The sequence below is a fragment of the Plectropomus leopardus genome, chromosome 18 (assembly GCF_026936395.1).
Source record: "Plectropomus leopardus strain MGB_pleo_1.0 chromosome 18, ASM2693639v1, whole genome shotgun sequence".
NCBI lineage: Eukaryota > Metazoa > Chordata > Actinopteri > Perciformes > Serranidae > Plectropomus > Plectropomus leopardus.
The window spans coordinates 11,785,850-11,813,018 of NC_142193.1; the positions used below are offsets into that span (position 1 = coordinate 11,785,850).

Consider the following 27,169-nt stretch of genomic DNA (forward strand, 5'->3'; position numbering starts at 1 on the left):
TTATGACAGTGTTGTGATTTGAGTGATCAGATCAACAGTGGTGTACACAGGTGTACTGTAAATAGGGATCAGTATCATCAAGATTTAATGGTATTGCTACTCTTGCTGATACTGCTTATTAGCTCTTTTTGGGGGAGTTAGGAGAAAAAAAGTAAAATAAATAAGAACAGAATTAACATTGCTTTATTTTCTATGTATGTAAGTACATACAGCTCCTGTGTGCGTGTTTGAGAAAGCGTGGCAGCGCTCACCCCGCCCCTCACATGCAGCAGGCTGCCAGGCTTTGACAGACAGAGCTCTCCTCTGGATTAAATAGCCAAAATACATCATAGAGAAATGTCTTAATCTTATTGCAATTTGGAAAAGGAGGTGGTGAGATCAAAACGGTACAAAATAACGTTTATGTGACATAAATTAACTAGAAATGTATTTTCTCAATTACTCCAATATCAATAGTAGAACCGTTAACATTGGAGTTTATCATTTTTCTGATCTTTAATAATTACGACCAGGGGCCTTGTAACAACTCCAAGATGCATTGTTATCCGATTACTCAAACCTCTTAATGAGGTAGTCACAGATACATATCTTTGTAGCGTGAACGCTAATGTGTCCTGATGCATCCCTGATAAGAACTACATCATCTGTGCAGGACATGGTGGTTGTTTTAGTGACGGTACACTAATGCTCTACAGTTTATGTATGTCGAGTTGGACAAAGTGTTGCCTGACCATACATCGTTCTGTCCTATGGAAGGAGACGTGTTGAATTCTGCTGACAGCGATATCTCCGGCTATGCCGACACTCCCGCTAACATGAATAGCAAGTATGCTACTGAGCAGCTGGCAAAAGTGTGGATGTAATGACAGTGTGCAGGGCAGTAACGAAATCTGAAAACACATGATGGCACAGGTGTGAACAGCGATGGATCACATCTGTACACTTGTTTTTGGCTCATCTAAACACATCTTAATACCAGGTCTAAACAGACTCGTAGACATAGGCCTATCACCTGGACATTGTTAGAGACATTTTTTGTGAACCTTAAAGGGAGAGTTCACCCAAAAATAATGCGTCTGTGCATCGAGTCATGGACAGGAGGGGTAAACATTAATGGCGTCCTCCTCAGATGAGCTGTAAGGTTAGCTAGCTCATTGGTGCTAGATGAGTTGGCAGTAGATTTACACCTCTTTCTGCGCTGCGATACAGTTGGTGAGTGTAGTTTGGTAGAAAGAAAATAGTTCCTACATGAAACTGTTCACAACAAGGTCTGTGGATTATCTTGAGTAACCAAGTCATGACTTCCGTAAAAGAGACATTGCTATTGAATTTTTCAAATGCTTTTTCTGGGGGCTTTAAGCACCACAAGCCGAGTGCCATCTAGTTTCATTACATTTGAGAGAGGGCAGACATCTCTACGGCCAATATATCCAACTCTTGGCAGCTCACACCAAAACAATCTCAATTGATGAAAAGAACAACAGTTGAGAGGAAGAATATGTACTTTTGATATTGGGCTGAACTGTCCCTTTAAACTTTGCCGTGAATTCTGTGGCACAAACAGCAAAAAATCGCGCAGCCTTTATCAGACGGATGTGTCTGCAGTTCAAAATGTGATGTTTTTGACAGGATCTCTGGCAGCTCATGGGACACCACATGCAGAGTCAAGTCTCTGTGTTTGTGTGTGCTTATGTACATGTCTGAGATGAAACACAGATGAACAATCGGTATCAATTTATTCTAGGGGAAAGAGCAGCAGCTCTGGGCCTGTGATTGCACCATGACGACCGCTGTCATGGCTGGGATCTGTCTTCTGCCGCATGGGACTCATTTTGTTCCTATCATCCTCCCATTGTTTCCCCTGTCTCTAAATCACTGGGAGATCAATGTGAATCCACACTCATTTTATTGTTCATTTTTAGCAGCCGCGTTCCGGCACCTGGGGGATCACATGGAGGATGAAAGGTGGGTGGCTCAGAGGGAGACATTTAAATGTGTGTGTGTATGTGTGTTTCTGTCCTTCAGCAATTCTCTCAACTGTTCTGGGTTTTCTGCGTTGGAACACAGACGGATCAGATCACAGCTCACTGCACACCAGCCTCACCAAGACATCGTGTTTCGGCTTATTTTTGACAGCACTGCTACACACCAGAAAACTTTTGACTTGGCTTTTGTTTGTTTCTTTTCGCAGAGTCTTCCTTTCAGCAGTCACTCTGCTATCTGCTGTGCCCTGGCTCTGAGTGAAGCAATAATTAATGTGATAACAGAGGCTCTTTCCCTTTGTCTCCTTCCTTCTGTGTCTTTTCTCTAAGACACCCACGCACAAGGACTTACTGACAGCTTGGAGCAAACTTTGATGTCAGGCTTAGGTGAAATAAGGCAGTGCAGATAGAAAAAAAACCCAAACTTTAATCACATTTCGAAGTCTTTCCTCCCTGTCTCGCGTTGTGAAAGCTGCAGTCTTCACTTCAAATTCACTTTAAAACACCACTTATAACCTTAACTCTCCCTGTCTTCTACCTTCATCAGGTTAATACAAAAATCAGTTGCTGTGACCACAAGCTTATTGCTTCATTCTCTTCCATCTGGCGTGTTTTAAAGGGGGCAATCAATGGAAATGCACCCAGGGAGGCTGGTAAAAACCAGGTAGGAAATTAGATTTCTTTCAAAATCAAAGGTACCAATCCTCCAGCATTATTGTAGCTGCTTCATCCCAATGCTGATATAGTCCTAACTCTGCAGGGCAGTGTGGCAGCTGCAGCTTTATTCATTGCTTCAGAGGGCAGGTGGGAAATGATGATTGGAATTTACTCTGATAACAGAGAAGAAGTGTGGCAAAAAAGATTTTCCCCACAAAAGAAAGTGAAAGTTGTGCAGCTCATCCTATATGGGTCAATGTTCTGCTATAGGACTGTTAATGACTCACAGCAGAAAGTTCTGCAGCAACGTCCTCCACCTACTTCTGTCACCCCTTTAACATCACTTTGACCAGTGCCAAAGAGCAACTGAATAAGTGAAGAAACCACGGTGCATTGTCACTGGTCTCCATGCTGCTCTATATTGTTTACACCTGTTTTCCAGGCAGTCGTGATGGCACAACATAATATTTGACAATAAATAAAGAAAGAAAGAAAAGAAAAGAAAGGCATGTCTGCTGTAGAGCCATGTACACAGCTCTGGTCTACTGGCAACAGGAAAAGAGTCAATAGCCTTTTTTAAACGGGTTTTTCCATGTTTAAAAATTAATAAATTTTTGGAGAAAACTTGTAAAAGAGGATACAGTATGTGCAAATATGATAATTTCATCTTCTTGTTTTAGTTCTGTGTTCCAGAGGATTTTTGCGTTTTCATTTTCTCTTATTCCAAAAACACTCCACTCCATCATCATTTCCCGTATGGTTGATTTTTTAAATCTAAATAAAAATATAAGGGGGTTTGGGGTCAGTTGTGGCATCTATCTCTTTGTGGCACCCCAGGCAGCTGCCTATAGGAAGAGCAATGTCTTCGACATGGATTCATAATAATGTCATCCTTAATTTTGTTTTTATAAAGTAGCCAATATTGCATTATCTGAAACCCCTTAAGCCTCATGAACTAGAATACAGATGGCAGTAATAAAAGCCAGATGGTGGTATTCATTGATGGGAATTAGTTGCAATTATGTTGTAACTTCTAATTTTCATATTTTTATTTGCACCAAGGACGACACATAGTAGAATTAACCACTTTCACTTTGCAGCTTAAAAAACTGACTTAAAAAAAGCAAGACTCAGGGGGAGAATATGAAAAGAGAACATCCTGCTTTAGTTACAATCATCTCCTCAAAGAGAAAATCAGCTCTCTGCGAATTATGAGGTAGTCTATAGCCTATTTGGTTTTCGAATAAGCCCCCGCCCCGTGAATCCAGCCTAAATGAATCCTGGCAGAGTTGTAAAAATTGGCCCAATCACGCGCCTCAGACGCACGGGAAGGCGTGCCTCGGATTGCGCTTAAATTTAAGTCTGTGCATTGGTGAAGGGCACATTTCGTTTTGGATTTACACCTATTCGACGCCTTCCAGAGCGCAGGCTTTGTTTGGATGTAATCACACAGAAGATATTTCCGCGTCGATGTTTTGCTGGTTTTAACCCTTTAAAAAAAAAAAACTGTGGGACGGAATTGTGCCACATTGGAGTTTCCCGATGCGCTTTGAGGGACGATACACACATACGAGCCTCAATCTTCAATGCTTGTCCTTGCATGGCATGAGCGAAGTATAAACAACCGGCGTGTGTGGTGTGTGCATGTTTAGAAACTGTTTAATCAACCCGGAGTTGGTGTATGTGTGTGTGTGGAGAACAAATGGCCATAAGGCGTCCACCTCAGAGCGCGCACAAATTCCTGTGATGTAGATGTGTCACACTTTGCCAAGCTTTTTGTATGGCTAAACCCGGAGCTTTCCTAATTACTGGACAAAATTTAAGGAGTTAGAAGTTGTTGTGTCTTGAACGACTTTTGCCATCACTGTATCAATGATGACTGAGAACAACGAGATGGAAAGCGAGTCTCAGCTCCAGCGCTCCCCAAGCACCATGTCCATCCAACCCATGTCATCCAAGGCAAGTACAAACTAACTACACTCGTGTCTAATGACCAGTCCTACACTTGTGATCTCTCTAATGACGAGAAGTACACTCAACTTTGCAAGGCGGTTTTATACTCACACTGAAAGCAAAATGTTTTTTGGAGGATTGAAAGATTATTTTGTTTACATTTTACGTGTAATTTTGCTGTTTTGTTACCCTTCACCCATTTATGTAATATTGATGTCAATCCTTCTCAAATGCAGTTGTATTCATCACGAATACGTCACTAGGTGTAACCTCACACGTAAGGTGTGATGTCATTCTGTCTGCTCCCTTTTCTCTCTGCCTCTCCAAATTCACTTCCTACACACACACACACACACACACACACACACACACACACACACACACACACAAACAAAGGAGCTATATGCTCAGCCAGTATTACTTTATAAAAGGCTATGTATTCTAAGTGATTTTCATTCAAGAATGTTACAATTAATGCTTTTTTCAGGTTTATTATAGATACTTATTTGCTTTTTAGTTATTTCAGACAGTCATCTTCATCCTCACATTACTGCAATGTCAGACAACGTTTTCTTCCATGCTGCAAGAATATTGCAATAAGCATAAATGTCCTTATTTATTTATATGTGCATTTTGTACCTTTACAGAACTAAATCCTTTTTACTGTACAGTCTGCCTGAGCCTCTAGTGTCCTTGCAGAGTGTCCTTATGATTCCATTCAATTTGTTGACTTGACTGTATAAACAAAGATTTCAAGGGCCAGTCTCCAAGTGCAGGAGCTGTGAAAGCTTTCTCAATGCCTGCTTTTTAATGGAGGGCTTTTAGGATGCTTGATTCATTAGGCCCCCAAACACTTGATACAACTTTCCCTCAGCTAAGTCCTTTGTCCCCACCTCATTCCTCGTCTCGCCGCCCACTCGCAAACACACATATGCTGTGATTATGTTTGAGGAAAAGTGACAATCAGACGCTTCATCTAAATATTTGATGTCCTTTGCCAGAACTATGAAAGTGTGTATTGTAGCGAGCTCTCTCCAGTGTGTGGTCCACTCCAGTTCTCCGCTCCTCACCAGCTGCTTCCAAAGAAAATGAGGCGATATTCTGAGCCAAGCACGACTGATTAGTATTCTCATGATTCATTGGCTGGCTTCACCACATCACAACCATTTATGCCACAAACTAATGGGGCTGGCTGTTCAATCACCAACTTCGTTTCTCCTCTCCCTCTGCTCTCCCAATCAATTGACGCTTCACTGGTTGAATTCCAGGGCTCTGTGTGCATAGATTTTACTTTAACATTCAGCCCTGGGGCTCCTGGCTCAGCTCATATATGTTTGATGTTCAGGTAAAAGGTCAGTTGTAACATCTTTTGAACTTCCATTAAATGCTCAGGATTCAATAGCTCTTTGCCACTGGAGGATCAAAGTGAATTTGCAACCATATAGGAGTCAATTAAGGTGCCCTTTAGGAAAATATTGACGTCAAAGGGGACCTATTATGCTCATTTTCAGGTTCATACTAGTAGTTCGGGTTTCTGTTACAACACTTTATTTTCCCAATACTGTCTGTGATGGAACATTTGTATCCACCTTATGTCTGAATCGCTCCATTTTAGTACCTGTCTTTAAGCCGCCCTCCCGAGAAAACCAGCTTGCTCTGATTGGTCAGCGTTTCCAGCTCTTTGGTATCTTGGCATCTCTGCCGTTTGACTCAAATGGAGAATAGCAGCTCTTTCTCCTGTAAAAAATCATCAGTAATAGCTTCTCAACACAACTGGACATTTCAGCAGGAATACAGCCCAAAATCAACCATAACATCAATAACTGATATTACATTTTTCTTGATGTTAGCATCTAGCTATATGTAGACGTGTAGTTGCAGTTGGATAATGACTGTGCATAGAGGCAATTTTTATCACTAAAATCACCAATAAAAGCTTCTAAACATAATCAGACATGTACCAGCGAGAATATGAGATACCAAATTGGGGAGGTTTTTGCTACAGCGGCTCCCAAGATCACATGTTTACCTGATGTTAGCATAAAGATACATGTAGCAATGTACTTGCAGCCAGGTAATGACTTTAACTAAAAATAGCGGCACTTTTATTAAATTGAATATTATTAATAAAAGCTTAAACACAACCAAATATGTTCCAGCAAATTATGATCCAAAATTGTGGGGAAAAAAACAACATCAGCAACAAAGATGGACATGTTTCTCTCATGTAAGCATATAGCTACATGTAGTGGTGTAGGTTATGTGATGTAAAACTTGCAGTAGTGCCTGAAGCAGATGACCATATAAAGAAATTTGTCACAATCTATAGCCAAAGTTGAAAAATTTGGAAATGGGGTATCATAAGTGCCTGATTGCTCACAGGGATTCCTTTGGCCATGTTTAGCATGAAAAGTTAACATTGTAACATGATATATAACAGAAAATAGGAAAAGCATAATAGGACCCCTTTAATTTCAGCTTTGCTCCAGTATACACAGGTGTGGTCCCAGGAGACTGAAAATCCTCCACATCAATATTCCACCCATATCTATTTTAAACACTCAATCAAGATCATTCCTAAAATAAAAAAAACCCACTGCCACAGGGTTTAATTTGTGAAGGAATCTAATCAGACACATAGCCATGTGTCCGTGATGTTTTTAATTAGATAAGGATGACAGGGAGCTTGCTCTGATAACAGATGCTCCCTGAAATCCACCAGAACCAAATTCCCAACAAAGATGGTTATCAGAAATTAGGAACAGGAAAACAGGGATTAAGAGGAAAGGAAGCATGAACTTTTTCTCTAGCTCCCAGCAATGAGCCATGGTTGATTCGCCAAGGCTGGCAGAAATGTGATTGGTGGAGCAGATGAGATGCCTCAGCAGCCAGTATTGTCACTCTTTGTTGAGGAATGTTTGATATATCGGGCCTGTTGATGCCTTGGGAGCCTTTTCTGTGGTGGAAGTGCACAGATAAACCCATTTTCTAAGATGAGTGCAAAGGACAATCACTGAGTGCAGAGATATAAAGACTTAAAATTATACCCTACACCATGTTTTTGGGAGATTGGCCCACCTGTCAGGTTGCTCACTATTTGATGAGAACATCACCATCGTCCATGTGTCCCCTTTGGATTCGTAACCCAATCTTCTTCACTCAATGTGAGCACTTAAACACACACACTTTGGATTGAGTGATAAAAGGTGATTAGAATCCACCACAGTGTGAAAATGTGAACCTGTCGCAACTCCAATACTAAATGATGAGTAAATGCTAACACTTAAACTGATAGCAGTATGTTAAGTGATGGTAGCTTAATACCTAGTAAAAAAGCTTAAGCAATAAAAAAGTGTTGGTGTTTTCTACTCTTTCTGTTATTTTATAAAATGTCCCAGAGTATACGCTGTTATCAGACATGGGTGAGATAAAGAGGGGTACCAGACTGGAAATGGACCAGGGACATTGCAGATATATAGGCTACTGTAAGAGCAGGGCAATAATTCCATTTTATCATGTATTGTCTTACGGTGAATTATATTGTTATGATATAGGATTGTATTGTTTTATAGTTTTCCAAAATCCTATTGTCAATTTTGTAATTCAAAGAAAATTTGAATTTTTTTATCCATTTGAAGTGTTTTGTCTGATAAAATGCATAACTGTCCACTGCAACACTGGATACTAGTTATGTGTATAATTTTGCATATGTTGTGTATATAATGATATGCAAAAATATCTGAAAAAAATTACTATATGTCCACAATCATCCTAGCAGCTCTGTGAGGCTTCTTAGACTTGACAGGGCTTTGAAGTAACTGCTGATGTGAGTGTGCTAACATAATGATGTTATGCACTCCAGTAATTATCATGTTAACTGTCTTAGTTTTGTGTTCTAGCATGCTGTCATTTGTTAACTCGTACTAAACACAAGTGCAAATTAAATTACATTTTTGATGACACTTGAAAAAAGTTAAGGGATCACTAAAGTAAGCACACTTCATCCCCGGTGGAACAAGAATATTTTTAGGTCTACTGAATTTCATGGCAAGCCAACTTTCATTCAAAATCACAAATTTCAACCTCATGTCTGAGGATACATCTGCCAGTCCATTCATTCAGTATTTTTTTTTTTTTTTTTTATGGGATAAATGAAAATTTATACCTGCTGGTGTTGCAATAGGAATATAGTGATGCTAGATTTGCAAACAACTCTTTTTGAAGTACTCTTAAAGAGGAATGAGTAAACCTGATTTGTGGGGAGGAGTGAAAAGACCTTTTTCATGGCACACATTGTGACATGTCTTAGTAGGGAAAGCACAAGTATATGTATTTATTAACATTAATGATAGCTGTGTTCCACTTAGGGGAGGTCCTGGTATTGTGCATGCTGGCTTACTGGGACACTTAATGGAACTGAGCTGTCGTTAATGTTTTACCTGTTCTTTTCCTACAATGACGTGTCAAAATTACAGTTGTGAAAAAGGTCAATCCAAATTCCTGCTTCTGTATATACCATATATGATGCATGTGCAGTTGTGCATAAGAGCACTTATGGCCTGCGGGCCAAGTCTAGCTCCCAGTAGGGTGCCAGGTGGCCTCCTAACCATTTTATAATTCACAATGAATATAAAGTGACTCTTATTGGGAACTGTTATTGTACATTTAGTATACATAAGGTGCCACGGTGCATAAAACAGCAAAAAATAGAGCTTGTTTATCCAAAAAAAAAAATGCCAGTGAAGGATACCCCCTCAGCCCTGACAGAGGTCTTAGCTAAGACCCTAATGTCCTAAAATCCTAGAAATGTCATAAAATCCTAGAAAGGTCCTAAAACCAGAGAAATGTCCTAAAACCTGAGAAATGTCCTGATATCCTAGAAACATCCTAAAACGTGAGAAATGTCCTAAAGTCTTAGAAATGTCAAAAAAAGGTAGAAATGTCCTTAAATCCTAGAAATGCCCCCCCTCCCACCAAAAAAAACCACCTATAAATGTAAAAGGATCTACAGGATAGATGTGGACAGTTTCCAGTGTTTGCGCCGTCATTTCACAAGTTAATCTCCCAACATCATTTTAAAGTTCCCTTCACATCTCATTAACGCTCACTTCACTTTCTTTCCGGATGACACTGATCCTGAGTGACGCGAGGAGGGGACTTAGTCGCAGAGGGAGGCTGAAGTGGTCCAAGGTCTTCATTGATTAATGTAACACCTTCACTGCTGTGATGTTTATTGATGTGACACTTCAGGGTAAGTTGTTAAAATACTGGACCCGAGATTACTGGCTGTATATCTATTTGTGTATCGCTGACGAAGGGAAGAAACCTATCTGCTAGGGAGATTTATTTGACGCTATCGATGCTTACTCAGAAATAACATCCTGCTCCCCTCGTCAGACGCTGACAGCCACTGTGTTGTGCTTGTGTGTGAACAGTGATTGGGTGAGTGATGGATGAGGAGTTGCTGGGGCATAGCTGCATGTCGAGGTTAGCTGTATGTGGGGAAGAGGAATTGCACTGTAGTGAGGGAAGTGGTTGTAATCCACGCTTCTATTTCACCCATAGTGTTTTCTTTGTTAAACAATTAAATGGAGCGGGGTATGAACCAGCACGTGATTGACTGTGTGTGTGTGTGTGTGTATGTGTGTGTACATGCATGTGTGAAAGTGACAGAACAGTGGAAGCAGCCTGTGATTATGCATCTCTTATCTCGTATTCAGAGCAGGAATCTGCCAGGCTGCCATGCATAATGACAAACTTCAGCCAAGAAGGGAAACGTTGGGACATGAAACCAGCTCACGTGTCCTCCCTGTTATCATAAAGACAAACCATGTTTGCTTGCTGTGCTCAAAGATTTTATCATACAGGTATTTTTTTTGCTATTTTTTGTTCCTCTGTAATAAATCCTTCAGGTATAAGTAAGTCTCAAATCATTGCACTCAAGTACAAAGTCAAAGTAGGCAAGTCCCAAGTCCTAAAATCTGAATTTCAAGTCCTAAACAAGTCATTATGAACTCTTCACCACATGCAATGCCACTTAAACAACAAAGTAGGCTAATAACATATGAAAATTTACAAAAATAATGATTACTTTTAAATTTTGTACATAATTGTTAAAACAACTTTGTTGGAAATTGTTACGTCTCCATCTGTAATTTTTGCATATTGCAATTTGATTTTTGTCGACCAGCATGTAGTTTTTGTAGGTGAACAAAATAATTTTTGGTATCATTTCATTTTTTCTCATCAACTGGTGCTCAGCAACATAATGTTACTTTTTCGTGGTTTTCTCCTACAACTTTACTGTATGCTGTCAAATTGGTTCCAACAAAGTGGATCTGGGGAATTAGGTGTTGATAAAGGCAAAATATAGAACAGCTTGAACAGTGTGGTAAGTTTAAAAATACATCACCTTACTGTTATGCAGCCTGTAAAACCAGGCAAATACAAAAGGTATGATATTGCGTTATCCATCTAAGCTAATGTCTAATGTCTAATATCATAATATCGATATAATATCAATACATTGCCCAGCTTTAGGCTGTCCTTTTACCTCAGTTCAGTCACAGTTGTTTCCTGTTTCCTTATTTAAGTTTCACATATTTCTTATTTTCATAAATACACCATCTACCAGCTACCTAAAGGTGATCATTTACTCTGGAACAACATATTCTGCTGATGATTTAGAACTAGACTGAGCCAGGAAACTGTCTTTCACAACACGGTTATTTTTCTTGAGACTGAAATATCCTCACTTAGAACAAGGTCGGACACTGTGACGTTCACCATTGAGATAAAAAAAAAACCTAATTGTGCACATGTTTTTACAGAGCAACAGCCTTTAAGGTGGGGCACAAAGCTGGGAGAATTTCAAAGTGGAAATTACTGGCTACAGAGAGTACGATATTGCCTTTGCATGCACTTTGTTGCCTTCAAGCTTTACTACTGTGATTTAAAATGGTGGACCGGAGGTATTTGTGATTTGTTGCATGGGTTATTTATTTCTTTTATGCTTCTGACTACACAGGGGGGATTGGTCCAATTTAGGAGTAAACACAGATAGTGGTAGAAGAAGAGAAATTTGTAGAAAATAATTAGCATAAGCCTTTGCATACCCAACTACTCTTATATGGATTATTGCAGGACAGTAAGTAGTAAGTAGTAAGTATCGGGGGGGGCCCTGGCCTTCACCCACTAAATGCTTAAGCAAAGAGACATAAAAATAACTACAGAAAAGGGGCAGAGCATCACAAGGACACACAAATTGATCATAAAAATACACAAAATAACCAAAAAAGATAAATAATTGCCACCAAGAGAAGCCAAATGATCATAAAGATATAGAAAATGACTACAAAAGTACACAAGAGGACCAAAAAGACAAAACTTTACCAAAGAGACACAAAATGACACTACAAAGACGACAACCAAAAAGTGACAAGAAATTCTCAAAAAGAAACAAAATTGCCTCAAAGAGATATAACATGAACACAACAAGACACATATTGACCAAAAAAACTAAAATGCAAAATGCCCCAGAAAGATGAGAAAGGCTCCAAGAGACAAAATTGCCTCGAAGGAATAGTGATTGTCTATTTTGACCTTTACAGCCTCTAAACCAAAACCACTGGATAAGCTTTTTTAATTTGAAATCCTCCAAACTGAGCAAACCATTCAAAACAGTCCACACGAAAGCCCGCTATGGCCACAAGCTGTATTTATGGTCACATTCCCAGTGGGACTGACCCCCTGCTGCTGAGTCTTGACCTCTGGACAGGCTGGAGTGTCCCATATATATCTCAGCCAGGACTCCTGTCCCCATTAAATTCGGATGGAGGGAGGAAGGGCCACATATTCGAATGAAATAAAAGCTTCATCATTGAATTATGTCTGCTCAAACCCTGTTGTCCTTCCATGGAGCATTGATTTTAGACATTTATGTTGGCTACATCATGTGAGAACAACTGGGAGGGGTCGGTATAGGGATCGAAGATGTGGGAATTATGGGCTTTTACATTGTCCGCTGAGACAGCGGCCTGCAGCAGTGAGATTGTTGAAGTTTATTGAAGGAGCAGGTGCATGTGAATCTGGTCTTGCATTTTCCATGGAATTGTGAGTCACTCGTGAATCACGTAAACAATTTATTAGGAGAGAAACATCAGCAAGCAAAACTAATCCCAAATGTTTCTGCAGATAAAACGGCTTGACTTCAGAAGTAGATTTAGCGGAGAATGATTGAGGTAATTCCCTCTGCACTTGACAGGCATTGTCATGAAAGTGCAGGGGATCAATAATACATATGGGACTAGATCATACATCACAACCGGGGCGTAATCTGTGACGACTCCGGCTCATCTTCAACATCTCACCTGTCACAGAAGCTCACATGACCCCGGACTGAACGTGATATCACACACGGCTGTAACTCAGCAGCATGACGCTCTCAGCCAATGTTCAAATGGAAGCTAACGGGAATGCTTTTTAGGCTCGCGTGCTGACAGATGATTAGATTAGCTGTAATTGAGACGTGTGCTCGAGTCGGAGCTGTTATGCCAGCACTCATCTGCCCTGATTGAGAGAGCTCGGCTCAAGACAGTGATGGTGCACAGAGAGCGCAGTGTCAAAGCACTGCAGCGTTATCAGAGGTGTAATTTTAAAAAATGCACATAGATTTCTAATAAGGCAGTCTTCATTAAAAGTTTATAGGTTGTTACGGTTAATAGATTGTTTGCTCTTGTTTTGAAATTTAGAAATAAGAGCATTTGGGTTGCCAGGTTGTGAAAAATCCTTTTGGCTGGCATACACCCCCCTTACTTGCTTTAGCTCTTCAAGTAATCTTGATTATTTACTAGAGAGTTAGAAATGATCCTTCTTTAATGACTTTCATTTATAACTGCAGAATTGATGGCTCTTTAGAAAGTGTAGAGGTCATGAAGGGTCATGGGTTCATTGGAGGATACTTGCTTGATTATTTTATATGTTTGTTTGACATATTTTCTTTAAACCAATAACTGACTGTGAAACAAGCCAGCTTTAGTTTGATAGCATTATTTTCGACTGCCATGTTCTAACTCTTTGCAAGCACATTGCTACTCTGCACGACGCTGTCTAGAGCTGAACTTCGATTTATTGCTTTTGTTCACTGTTAAAGAGCACAGTGGACAAAGAAAGACTCATTTGTGAAGTTGAAATGAGGAGGTAGCCTCCCTGGTGTGTTCACACAATGTTACAGAAGTGCATATTTATCAGTTAATCAAACCTTTATTTAAGACTCTGGAAATCATTGAGGGACACACTCATTTTCAATGATGAGCGTGAGCAACGCATTACAACATAAGCAATCAAAAGAAACAAGACTGAATCATACCAAGCATCAAACAATAACAGCAATGAGAATAACTAAAAGTAGAAATGCAGAAAAACAAAATGGTAAGATATTGAATTTATATTTAGAGGCTATTACACTCGATTAAAACAAGATCTGAAATGAGGCTTTTGAATGATGGAAGAGTGTGGAAGTTTAACTTCTTTTGCTGATTATTCCATGTATAAGGTGCACTGTAGGAGAATTACATTTTTAATGTAATTTTTATGTAGTTATGTGACTTCAGAATCAAGAGGGATGAAATATAGGGAGGAAGCATCTGTTTTAAGGCTTTCTAGATGAATAAAAACCAATGCTGGTCACGCCTCACGGCTAAATGAGGCCAGCCAACCTTTCGGTAAAGATGGCAGTGGTAGGTATTGTAAGGATCACCAGTTATTAACCTTAGAGCTGAATGGTACATTTAACAGATTTAGTGTGGACAGAGAGCGCTACTCACTTGCTTTAACAAGTTGGTGAAAAAAATTCATCCTTAAGTAAATTATAGATATCTTACCATTTGAGGACTTTGGTAAAAGTTAGTTACCTATTAGTATATTACTTGAGCAAAGGTCTTAAAGTATCTGATGTTTAATGTATTAAAGTATAAAAAATAATTCTATATTATTCAATGTACATAAGAATTGAAAGAAAAGTACAAGTAAATGCAGTTAACAAAAAAGCAAGCTGTCAGAATTTTAAAAATCATGCCGTTTAAATCTTTGTAATGTACGCCATCTTAAAAACGGAGCGGATACATTGCACTTGAAGGAAACCAAGGGTTTTCACCACTGTACATTTCACCACTGTATGAGGCACACATTTTCCATAAACAGATTATTAAAAAGTGTACGCAGTGCAGATGCCAGATGACACTGGCAGAGGAGATGCACAGCCAGGACATTGTTGTGTGTTTTTGGCATGAAAATATAAGACCCAGGCAAATTAACTCAGCAAAACAATTTAGGAATATTCAAAAAATAATCCAGAGTATTTAGAAAATGTTACCTAGTTTAACTTATTTAACTGAATATGTTACAAATGACTTTTTAGAGCATGTAGTCAGTAATTTGTGGTGGAATATGTTTTTTAAGTAACCTTCCCAACACTGTTAGAGGATTATTACTACTCTATGAAGTATAGAGGAATGTTGGTGAATCTGTCTCACCACAGCATCCACTTTTAGCTCTCTGGAGCTTTTGATTGTATCACACAACATTCATCAGCAGATGGAGTTTACCCAGTTGTCATAAAATCGCAGATGTTGAAATTTCTGTTTTTCTGAGGGGAAAACCATAAAGGGAAAGTGCATCGATTTTACACATCAGAATCTGCTTACAGGGTGTGAAAAGGAGTGTTTAAAGGCTGTTGCTGCTCCAGGGAAAGCTGTGTGAAGTCTGACAAATTCCTTCAAGTGATGTCACTCGAGTCAGCGTCCGTTGGGTCTGAGCAGGTAGCAACACTTTTACGCTGGGGAAATGTAAATCTTCTACCAGATGAAAAAAACAGAAATTAGAGTGGTGGACACGATTCAGACTGACTGTTCGTATCAAGTGGTTTTATTTCTTTCAAACACATAGGGAGAAGGCAATGAGCAACTTCACAAGACATGGCTAAAAAAATTAGCAAGAAATAAAAAATATATATATATATTAGCACAAAAAGGTAAAAATTGTGTATGTGTGTTATGTCTTTTGTTGTCAAAAAGGAAAAACTAATTAAAAAATACTATTAAGAAAAAAACAAAAAGATAAAAAAAAAAACCAACCCCCCAAAAGTGTTGGAAATTATTAATTTTAAAAAAATGTTTACATTTTTTGTGACATAATTTTAAACCACAAAATTATACTAATTATAAATAAAGTTGTCAGAACATTTTTTCATATTTTTATTGCCCACCCCACCCTTTTTGTGTTCACTAATTTTGTGGTCATTTTCTTGTCACCTTTTAGCAATTTCCAGAAATGTGTTTGACATTTCCCAGCAATTTGGTCATTGCCCTTTTCCCCATGTTTTTTCAAAGAAATCAAACCAATTTGCTCAGGTTTCAAAGGGTTAATTACAACTTAGAAACCATATAACACCAGTCCTAGCATCCTCTGCCATTATTATGTACTGGTTACCTTAGCTCGTCTTCATCAGTGCGGCCTGATTAAGGGATAAGCACACGCGCTCAGTCAAACAGACTTTTGTTTCTCTTGCTCTGCCTCCGTGTGTACCTCACAAACGCACACACAAACTCAAACAGACAAACTGTTTTCATATCTTATTCCCAGACACGCGGAGCTGTAAACAGCATGTCCCTGTAAAGTGATTATGTTTGGCGCTGAGCAGAGCAAGCGCAGACAGGCAGAGCGTGTGCACACCGAGTGTCTGTGGCCTACTGATTATCTGTCTGCCTGTCTGTCTGTGCCGAACCACTCTTCCCCTGCGACACAACCACGCCCTCACACTGCTCTCCTGCTGCCATCGTATGTGATGGTAACAAATGCCTGCCTATCCCTTGGGGGGAAACTAGCATCATCATCCATACACCGAGCCGGAGGGAAACGTCAGGAAACATGCATTTATCTAACCAATCAATGCTGGATGGCTGCAGAGAGCTGCGCATAAAGATTTGCAGTTTTGTCGTCTGATTGCTCTGCTTTTCGAATTGCAGCAGCCATCAATTATTGAAGACAGTTTGGGCGATGCAGCTTACAAGATACAAGTATGGCTGGTTATGTCAATACACACAAGAAAGGTTATGAAATTTGATATTGTTGGATGTTGAAGGCATGTGAGTTTTAGAATTTGTGGCGTATTCAATCGGTACAATGAGCAGCCTCCAGCACATTAACAGCCCTGAAGATAGGCTGTTGATAGATGATAACACAGTGTAAACTGTCTTGTCTCATTTCATCACAATAGCCCCCCTGCCACCACCACCACCAGGGAAATGCCATTTGCACTCAGCAGTCCTCGATCTATAGCCGTGGGTGTTCTCAAAAAGAAAAGGCATATCTTGTTTAACCGTGGGCCAAATGCACAAGCTGCCCTCTATAATGTGAATGATATGCTCACCGTACAGGTAGCTATTAATGTGCTCTTTCCATATGAGGCGATATTGCATTTCATGAGTCACCCTCTCCCCCGATGGTGCACAGAGCAGAGTGTTGTTATTATGGATGCCGGGATATTGCCTGCGCTGCCCTGAGGGCGCACTGGACATTTGTTATTGCTCCCAAATGTGGCTCTGCATTCTTGCTTATCTTGTGTTTATTCTTAGCTCTCTCTCTCTCTCTCTGTCAATGTGTGTGCAGCTCCAGAGACTAAAGCGCTCGCTGTCCTTCAAGACCATGATGCGCAGCAAAAGCGTGGAGAACTTCTTCCAAAGGTCCTACAGCGACGCTCGCCTGCCTCCAGACTTCATCACCGACCCGCCACCTCCTTCCCCCCCTCTGCTGCCCGGCTCTCCGCTCGTTGGCGACCGCTCACAGTCCAATTCACCATCTCTAAGCCCCAACCCCTCCATCTCCTCCCACTCCCCATCTCTCAGCCTCTCCCCATCGCTGCCCGCCAAGCCACCCCGACCGCAGATCACACACTGCTTCCAGGATCATGTCTTTCGCAAGCCCACCAACTGTCAGCACTGCAAGCACATGATAGTGGGTAAGCCTCTCCTTACTCCCAACAACAGGGATACTTTCTCTGCCCAGGGGCCAGTTCATAAACAAACATAAATAATCAATATACAAATAATTAGCCTGGACCTCTGTCAGAAAGTTTCAGGCAATGTTGTTTTTTTATAGATATAAATAAGCTCTATTTTGGGGCCTTTTTATAAAACAGGATGAACAGGCTGAAAACTGAAGCCAACACACAACTGTCAAGTGTAGTTCCTCTGATGGCCACGTGAAGCTGGCACCAGCAGCTAAAGCAGCTGCCATCCCTATCAACTCAAAGCTCTGTCCTCCAAACCTTTTCCTGTTGCTTTGTGGCTCTCTTACAGGAGACTGCTGGCATGAAGGAGCATAGTTTGTGGCTCTCCAATGAATGTAAATATGAAAATAATGTGTGAGTCTACCATTACGGCTGCATTGTAGCTCCCAGCTTCCGGTATCCATAACTAGCTCTCATATCATGTAACTTGCATTCATTAATAAGCTCTATTTTGGGGCCTTTTTAGAAAGCAGGAAGCTCTAAGGCTGAAAAATGAAACCAACGCAGGAGTGCCAAGTGTAGTTCCTCGAATGTCCACTTGAGGCTGGCAGGCTCCAAAATTGGGTCAATCCCTGTAGACTTCCATGTTAAAATGCCCTATGTTAATAATAATGATGATACATTTTGTTTATAGAGAGCTTTTCAAAGTACTCAAAGACACTTTACAAAAGTCATAAAGATCACAAAAAAGAGTACAGTAAAATACACAATAAAATAGACACAACATAAAAATACACACAGCATTAATTCTCATTATAAGCAGTTTTAGACTTTACAGCAGAAATAAACAAGTTTACAGCCTACAGCTAATTTCAACATTCTTGCTGACAGAAATCAAAGATGGCAACAGCCACCTTGACATCAAACTCGAGGCTTGAAAATAGGGTCTGCAAACCAGTGGGCAAGGTTACGGTAGCTACGTTCATTATTTTTACAGTCTTTGCTTTTTATGCAGTCATGCACCCTATTTACATTCAAAGTACCAAAAAAAAATCCAGTTTATTTTTATTGTGAATTATAAATGGTCCGCAGGCCGATCTGCACCAATTCTAGCCCAGGGGCCATAAGTTGATTTTACTGCTCTAGACTCTCTTTCCTTTTTTCAAGCCAATTTTTAGCTGCAGTTTTCACAGTATCTCTGCCATCTAGTGTAAACTGGAGAACACTTTATAGACCGAGCATTACCTCCTGTGCTGAAGACATTTAAAATTGTTATATATGGACAATGTTTTATCACCACAGCAGGATTTAAGAGTCTACAGCTCCTTAAAAAAAAGTTTGGCCCTTGGGGGAAATGTACTCGTGGATGGACCCCAGCCCCTGACTTTCATCTGCAAAATGTCACTCACATTTACAGGAACCAACCACAAAAGGGATGCAACATGATCACAAAGAGATGCAAAGTCACTGCAAAAAAGCTTTGTGTCTTGCTTCTTTGTAGGAGAGGTTGTGGGGCTTTTTGCACAGGGCCTGTTGTCTTATAATCTTCCTATAAATACACTTATTCTATGTCTGGCGGAGAGTTGGTTTATAAAGATTGTCTCATCTGACATCTCTGCCAGGAAGTGAAGATTAGATACACATTTCCCAAAATGTCAACTGCTCCTTCAGGTATGGTGACATGAACAAAACAGCAGCACTTGTTCCAAAGAAAAATCCCCCGAAACAGATGACTTTTAAACGTCCCCACATCACCGGTTAAATGTATTTTCATCTCCATTAAGGGGAAATTAGATTCAGATTGGTACTGCATATCGTCAGTGTAGCTCTATCAGAGTTTCTATGTGAGAGGAATCCAGTGGATTATTAACAGGGATTGCTGTGGTGCAGATGTGTGAACGCTCTCATCCCTTATTTACCGCTTACTTGAACTACAAACTGCTGCTAGTATTTTTTGCTAAATCTACTTCCTGTCACTATGATCAATTACAGACTCCAACCTGCTCCTCTGCTTTTTGCGCCTGTGGTGGGTTGCTTTTTTGCATGCATTGTGGGTTTATTTATGTAATGCATCACCTCGCTCTGGCTGTCCTCCTCTGCAGTCCCCAAACACAGTCCACCACCGTCTGCTTGTTAAGCTGACGAAGTAGAATCCATTTTTTCTCTTTAAAGCAGAAGCGGTGTTTTCATCGAGCCATCCAATTTCTTTGATTGTTGTTTCTGCTCCGTAATAGACTTGTCAATGTCATCCCATCTACAACAAATCTAAAAACAGACTCGACACCTTAATCGTTAAAAACATTCACCAGTCTGCAGAGGATTACCTAACACATGAGGGGGAAACTAAACATCTAAACACTCAAAGGCTTTTATCGCTGAAGCACTCGAAAACAAAGATGAAAGAGCGAGATGACTCAATGCCAAATCGATTATTATTGAAATATCTCCAGCTGGTTTCCAATCTCTCCAGCTTGTTTTGGAAGAGGAGTTGTTGATTATGAAGCTGTTAATGTCAACGCCAGCTTGATTAAAGCGGGACGCCTCTTGATTACTCTCTCTACCTGAGTGGAGGGAAACCTGCTCACATGATCTGAAGGCCACTTTGCTTTGTTAGGACATTCTGCCTGTTGCAGATCTGCAGCCTGCTGTGTATTTTGTCTTTGTGGCTGCCTCCATGTCTCTGCTCTCATTCTCACATCTCTGTCCCTCTCTGCAGGAAACTCCAAACAGGCGCTGCGGTGTAAAACATGCAAGATGGCTGCTCACCTGTGGTGCACCTCAGAACTATCGCAGCAGCTGTGTCACGGGAAGGTGCGGTTACACTCACAGAATTTAGGTTTTTTATTTGATAGCCCTATATATGACACTTTTTTTTCTCAACACAGGCACTGACTGAATGTCTTGGTTTGCTCAGTGTTTTTTGTTGTTTTGTTTTGTTCTGTTTTTGGCAACATCTTTTGCTGAGCAACCACTGCTGTGGTGTCACTATGTGCTTCACTTCAGACGGTGTGGGCGATAATGTAGATTTCATATTTTTAAAAAATCAGTTAATATAAAAAACATCAAATCACAAAGTTCAATCAGTCAATAAATAAGTTACCTATTGCTGGTTGTAGCTTTTTATTTAACAGATATGAGATTGGTTTGGAGATCAAGTAGGCCTAAATTCTCAGGCTTCAAAGAGTATCTTAAATTTTAATCCTTGCTATTCAAATAAGATAAACCACCTAAAATTCACTTAGGGACAACTTATGTTGACCGAAGAGGAAGCAATATCTTTTATGCACAAAGTAAAAGAGAATGAATCTGCATGCAGATCAATAAACTAACCCTGTGTTTATCGAAAAACAATAAACTAACCCTGTGTTTATCGAACAACAAAAGTTTCTCCTCCTCAGTCAGTCCAACCTTCAATTTCTCTGATTTTCAACCGCCAGATTACATAAACACCAGCCACAATAACAGTTAGGATCGCAATCATGATTTCAATTACCTGCGCCACCGTTGCCATGGTAACTTTACCATGAACCCGCACTGCTGGATGGTGCAGAATTTCACCTGCACAAAATTAGTCAAATGAATTTGGGTAATTTTGTGAAAAAGTCTTAAGCACAGTGTTTAAATGAAAAACATCTTTAGAAGAAAAAAGTCAAAGTTTGATCTCACAACACAGGAACACTGTTGACCTGAGAAGTGGGGTTTCAGAGATTTCAGACAGAGCTTTTGTGTTTATCCTCTGGTGCAGGGCAGAGGACATTAGCATGCAGTGAGAGGCGAGACCTTCTGAGAGCCACTCGGAAAAATTTTTAAGAGCACTGTGTTCAAAACGGCTCAGTGCAGTTTGATAGGGGAGCACAAAGACGGAGAGAGGGGAGGCAGGGGAGCGATGAGGGCAGGGAGAGGTAAAATATCATCAGACCAGAACTCGGGTATCTTTAGAGGGAACAAAGGTGTTACGGAGTGTTTCTTACATCAACATAATATGACAAACTGAGTGGTTCATTTGCAAGTCAAGGCGAAGACAAACTGATATCTCAGCTGAAACACTTACTGTGATTAATTTAGTGTGAAATTGCGCTACACACACATGCTTGGATCACATGTTCATGCCTGTGTGTAAGCCATGCGCACACTCGTAAGTGGTTAAGTGGATTCATTGTTCAGAATTAGGAGAAAAGAGAGCTACACGGTGCCTCAGTGTGTGACTCGATGGCAAAAAATTAGCTCTTTTCCTGCTGCATCTGCACCACTCAGTTCTTCCTTATGTGTCTCTGATTCAGTAATTTTCAAATGGCTCCATTAATGTCCAAAAGTCAGTGCATGGAGATAGTTTCCCACTAAATCAACCTAAAACAAGAAGCAAACTGAAAAAAATCATTCTTTCTCTTCTCCTCCTTTTAGTCTGGAGCATTCAAGCGAAACTTCAGCTCGCCAATGCTCGTCAACGACCAGTTGTCTGTCGTCAAGGAAGTTCAGCCAAGCCAAGGTGAGCTGCATACCTGAGCGTTCTTGCAAGTGTGTGTGTCTTAGGATGAGTGCACATGTGTTGTGCAATGTAAGCATCCCATGTGTTTTTGTGATGTTGCTCTTGTCTAGCCTTTTTGGTTCATTTGTAGACTTTTGTGCGCTTGTGCACGCACTGTAATAAAACCACAGCTGTCTCCATCTCACCTGACAGCCGAGGAGCATGAAGTGGAAAAATAGAAAGAGGAAGAACAAATTCAGCTTCTATTGGAGGCTGATGGACGGTCTGCACCCTGAAAGTATGTGAATAAATATAAGTTCTAATATTTATGTTTTTGCTGATGTTTTGTACTGTATATCCTTTGACTGATGACAGGTATTATTTTATTGTCTGGCACTACAATTCCATGTTTAAAGCCTCCTAGCATTGAAAAGCTGCCTATTTTCTGATTGATCCTAACTAGCTCTCTGCACCATAACATCCACCTTTATTTCACCCAAATTACATTCTGAACACAAATTCTGTTTTTTACTTAGTGCTTAGTGTTTTCACTTCAGCACAGACTGTTGTGTCCTCAAAGAACCTGAATTTGTTCTTCCTTTCATCTTCATCTCTGGATGGGAGATGTTTTTCTACCTTTGGATGAACATCTGTGTTAGGTGATACAGTCCTTCATCCTCCATACTGTATGCCTCGCTGAATCAGCGTTAGCGCCTTGTGCTGTCACTTCCTCGCACCATCCATGAATCAGGGTACAATTAACCTACAGCTCTGTCATCACCCCGAGCTGAGCGCCATGACGCCTGGGACCCTGCCAGGGCCAGCTGAGACTGCAACATGCCAAACTCACAGTCACACATTGCAAAGTGTCCTCATAATTATGCCAAGCAAAGGCTTGGTAAAATACTGAGCGTGTGTTTACACACATCAATATCAGATGGCATTTTTTTTAATGAAAGGATTCACTCACAGAGCCTCTAATTTCCCATCAGCTGCCTTTTGGCAGAGCAGTTTATTGTGTCATATTAAACCTCATTTAAGCGTGTGAGAGTCTAATAGCTGCTGCAGGAGGGAAGTACTTAACAGTTAAAGCGCTAGGTTGCAATGTTTCATTGACAATTAAAATCTGATTAGCTACAAATTGAAGAAGGATTTGTTTCTCTATTTAAAGGCTTTGTATTCATCATTCAGAACACTGACACATCAGAAAACAACAATTTGCTGTATAAAAATATATTGGAGTTATGGCAGAGAGTGAATTCATGCCACCTCTGTGTATGTTGTAATCTGAGCATCTCTGATCATATTTTTTTGGTAGCCGGTCCGGCCGTGCGGGTATGTGGGTCCCTGTATGTATCCCACTGGCTCATTAATCGCCTACGATTTGCACAGTGTTCCTTCTACCTGCTGTACCTGCTGTTCACACAATTAGCTGCTAGCTCATGGATGTATAAATAGAACTGGATACATATTTGACGGCTCCAACAATGCAAGGCTCCAACAATGTCCGTTAAAACAATGTCCGTTAAGAGCTTGATTTCCTCAATATGAAATTACCCGGACATCCACATCGTGGGGCCCATAGAGCAAGCATACAAGAGTCTCACTGCAACCCAGCAGCTAATTTCTGATTTATCCCTCTGCTGACCTGCTAACCCTCTGCTGTTAATTGTGCAGCTCTTCTAGACTTAAGAAATGTTATCAGACTGAAAAGATCCTGATAGTGCAATGAGTCATTTGAAAAATGTATCCACAGATTTACAGACATCGCATTTACAATGTAAGTCAATGGGAAATGTTCTTTTAGGGACCTTTGGCATAATATGATGGACCTGGACTGTGCATTTCTACTTTTAGCAACTATGAAAAATTGACTTCAAACCCCAGCACTTTTCCTGGGGGCTTATAGTAGCTGCCGGCTCAGACACCTTCACGTTAACAACCATGTGCAGACAATCTCTGAATCATAGATAACGCTCTGAATATCTTACAGAAGCCCCATATAGAGTAAATAGACATGATTTTTGCTTTTATTTATGCTTTTGAAGCAAATGTTGAGTGCACAATGCAATGGCTATACAACTAAAATAATCATGTCTATATGCATTTAAATTGGTTCCCTGTAAGCTTCTCTTTCACTGTGCAATTCTGTCTGCCACCTGGTACAATCTCTTGCAAAGGGTCAAAGGAAGCGTGTCAACAATTGCACAACTAAAACAGGAAGAATAGGGCTTTTGTCCTCCTCCGTAGCTTTCAGTCGCTATCTCCAGTTACCAAAGAATATCACTGTAAGTTCCTTGCTATTACTATGCCCAGTAGCAGAAATGGTGGACTGAGGAACAACCAGAGGATCTGTAGAAACTGTGGTGGTTGCTCGGCTCTGAGGAAAATGGGAAGCAACCCAGTTTTATTTCTGATAGCGGTGCAACAAATTATACCACTTGGAAATGCCATGGGGGAAAGCTGAAAAGTAGTCTGTTTCCACTTTGAACAAGAGGAGCGTTGTTATTGTTAAAGTTAATGTGAAAAAAGATCCTGTTTGAAAGAAGTTGATAGAGCTGAAATATTAGTCAGTGATTAAACTGTGGGTGTTATGAATGTTTTAGCTTTAAGTTTGCCAAAGTAAGCTAAGGTCATGAAGGTATATGACAGTAATGAATACAGTAATAAAGCCATACAGAATTGTCTTTCCTGCACTGAAAAGAAAGCCGAAGGTCAAAGACTCAGTAAAAAGTAATTATTTGTATAGAGGAGTATAGAGTCTTTGAGCACGACTTTCGTATGTTTACTCTCTTCTCCTGCAATTAATTGCTCTTTGCCGAAATGCCTCCCTCAGTGAAACTGCTGCAATAAATTTAAAAACATGAGCTTTATCACCTCTAAATACTACAGCAGTTGTGCTAAATACATTATTGCTGCAGAGTTTCTGTTAGCGTTCCTGTTTAATTTATCACCTATCTGACAAGAGCATGGAGGCAGTGACTTTAATATGAGATTGAAAATCATTATAACTTCATCCTACACACTTACACTCTCATACAGTGCTACTGGCCCTGCAGAAAAATATTATTCTGCCCTCCATTCTACTCATGTTGAGCAGGATGGGAAAAGGAGCAGAAAATTTAATTCCTAACTTCAGAAATACTCTGATAGCACCAAGCACTTCCATCTACATTAAATGTAGCAATGAAGGCTTTCTTAGGATTTCCATATTTTAAATCTCATCTGTTATTCCTTTCTCTACTCTTTTACAGCTCCAGATATAATACGGCTATTAAAACTGAGACACATCTCCTGCCAATAAATAAATTTATAAATAAATCAAAGCGTGTAGAATTATTGGAATGTCTTGATGTCTCGCTAACTTCTGGCTGCTGTCCTCTGTCAGATCTAAAGTGGGTCACTTTGGTCTGACTGTTTTAATACAGTTATATTTAGATTCTCTGGTTCCTCCAGATTGGCTCAAAAATAACGATGTACAGTGTAATCTTAGTGTGCAGTCCAAATTGTGTGTGGCACTGTGTCTTAGCGTGAATAATTTACACGTGTGTTAGTAAATCAAGTGAACATAAGTGTGTGCATGCAGGAGTTTTATGCGTGTGTGTGTGTGTGTTGTGTGTGTATGGTTTCAGAAGCTGCGCGGATGCGTGTAGACCCCGTGTATGCCGCCTTGCGCTACGGGACATCCTTGGCGCAGATGAGCCGCTCCAGTTTTGGCAGTTTATCAGAGTCACCAACACGCAGCCTGGTATGACATCATCACCCTGTTGTCGGGGGGTAGAGGACAGTCGGATCAGTGTGATAAAGGCATAAAGTTTTTACGTCATTGGTCAATTGGTCATCTCACTGGTGATGTATTGAGACCATAAATACAGCAGTGCAGTGATTGTAGCACTACACTTAATAGTTTATAGTTGTACCATTAAATCTTAATAAATCAATATTTGCCACAACTGGCTGATTCCTCTGAAGGAATAGTTTCACAATTTGGGAAATATATGTATTCACTTTCTGGCAGAGTAGCTGGGGATCCCCACTGGAAGCAAGACATAAACAGGATGTGAGTGGCACGTAAGCATTTTGTCATCTAATCCACCCTGACTCCGTCTTCCACAACATCTCAGCCGCCAGCAGCAGCTTCTGGGGAGCTGAGTGGACAGCAGCTGGCTCACCAAGCTGACTGGGAGCAGAAATTTTACTGAACCAAAATAGTTTTCGTGTCAGCTCCATGGGAAGAAATCAGCAGTGTTTTTATGTATTGATCCCAAGTGGCAACCTCTGAGGCTGAAAAATGAAGCCAACGCTGAAGTGCCAAAAAACTGTTTTTTGAATGACCACTTAAGGCTGGTTCCAGAAGCCATTCAATCCCCATAGACCCCCATGTTAAAGTGCTCAGCTTTACAGCAGAAATGAATATGTTTACATCCTGGTACAAAAAAATATTTTGGTCTCTCACAAATTACAACATTCATGACAGCTGTGCAAGGGGTGAATTTAGATATACTTCACCTGTTTATGTTTACTTTAAGTTGTTAAATTACAAATATTTAAGAGTATGAGTGACAGGCTGGCTCCTTCACAGCTCCACCATCTCATCCAAATATGGTAATTTCGGCTCCAAAATCCAAGATGGCAAATTGTGTGATTTCTATGTAGATGACAAAAAATAGACTTGACATGTAGCTAAACCGTGAGAAGAGTCAGTGTGGATTAATGCATAAATAAAATGGAGGCATCTGAGACGAAATGACAGACATTAAATGCTTTTAAAAATGCTTCTAAAAACGCTTTCGGTGTGGAGAAAATTGACAGTGTTTATACCTGTACAGTGAATATAAGCCTCTGCCAAGAGACATTTAGCTCAGTTTAGTATGACGACCGGAAACAGCGAACTTAGCTCTGTCTGAAGGTAAAAAATTCCACTTAACAGCAACTCACTAAATTCACTAATTAACATGTTATGTCTTGTTTGTTTAAGCCGTACAAAAACCAAAGTGTAAAAAAAGACAATTTGCCATTTTATGGAGGGTTATCTGCTACACTCTTTTGCTATGTCTCAATTTGCATACTCCTGTTAGTACACGTTTATGTGTTTATATACAACAT

General features: G+C 40.2%; 1 protein-coding gene across 2 annotated transcripts in view; it reads left to right on the top strand.

Annotated features, from left to right (window-relative positions):
* Window positions 1-3,988: 3,988 nt before the first annotated feature.
* The window catches only part of LOC121957077 (SH3 and cysteine-rich domain-containing protein 2-like), a 38,176-nt gene continuing 14,995 nt past the window's right edge, over window positions 3,989-27,169 (top strand). The window contains exons 1-5 of one of the 2 annotated variants that reach the window (XM_042505587.2): window positions 3,989-4,598; window positions 17,259-17,607; window positions 20,315-20,409; window positions 22,000-22,084; window positions 25,696-25,811. In XM_042505587.2, coding sequence (XP_042361521.1) covers window positions 4,512-4,598; window positions 17,259-17,607; window positions 20,315-20,409; window positions 22,000-22,084; window positions 25,696-25,811 — 732 coding nt within the window. In that variant the 5' untranslated portion in view covers window positions 3,989-4,511. The remainder of the gene's footprint in view (window positions 4,599-17,258; window positions 17,608-20,314; window positions 20,410-21,999; window positions 22,085-25,695; window positions 25,812-27,169) is intronic. The other variant, XM_088069258.1, reaches the window with a different exon arrangement.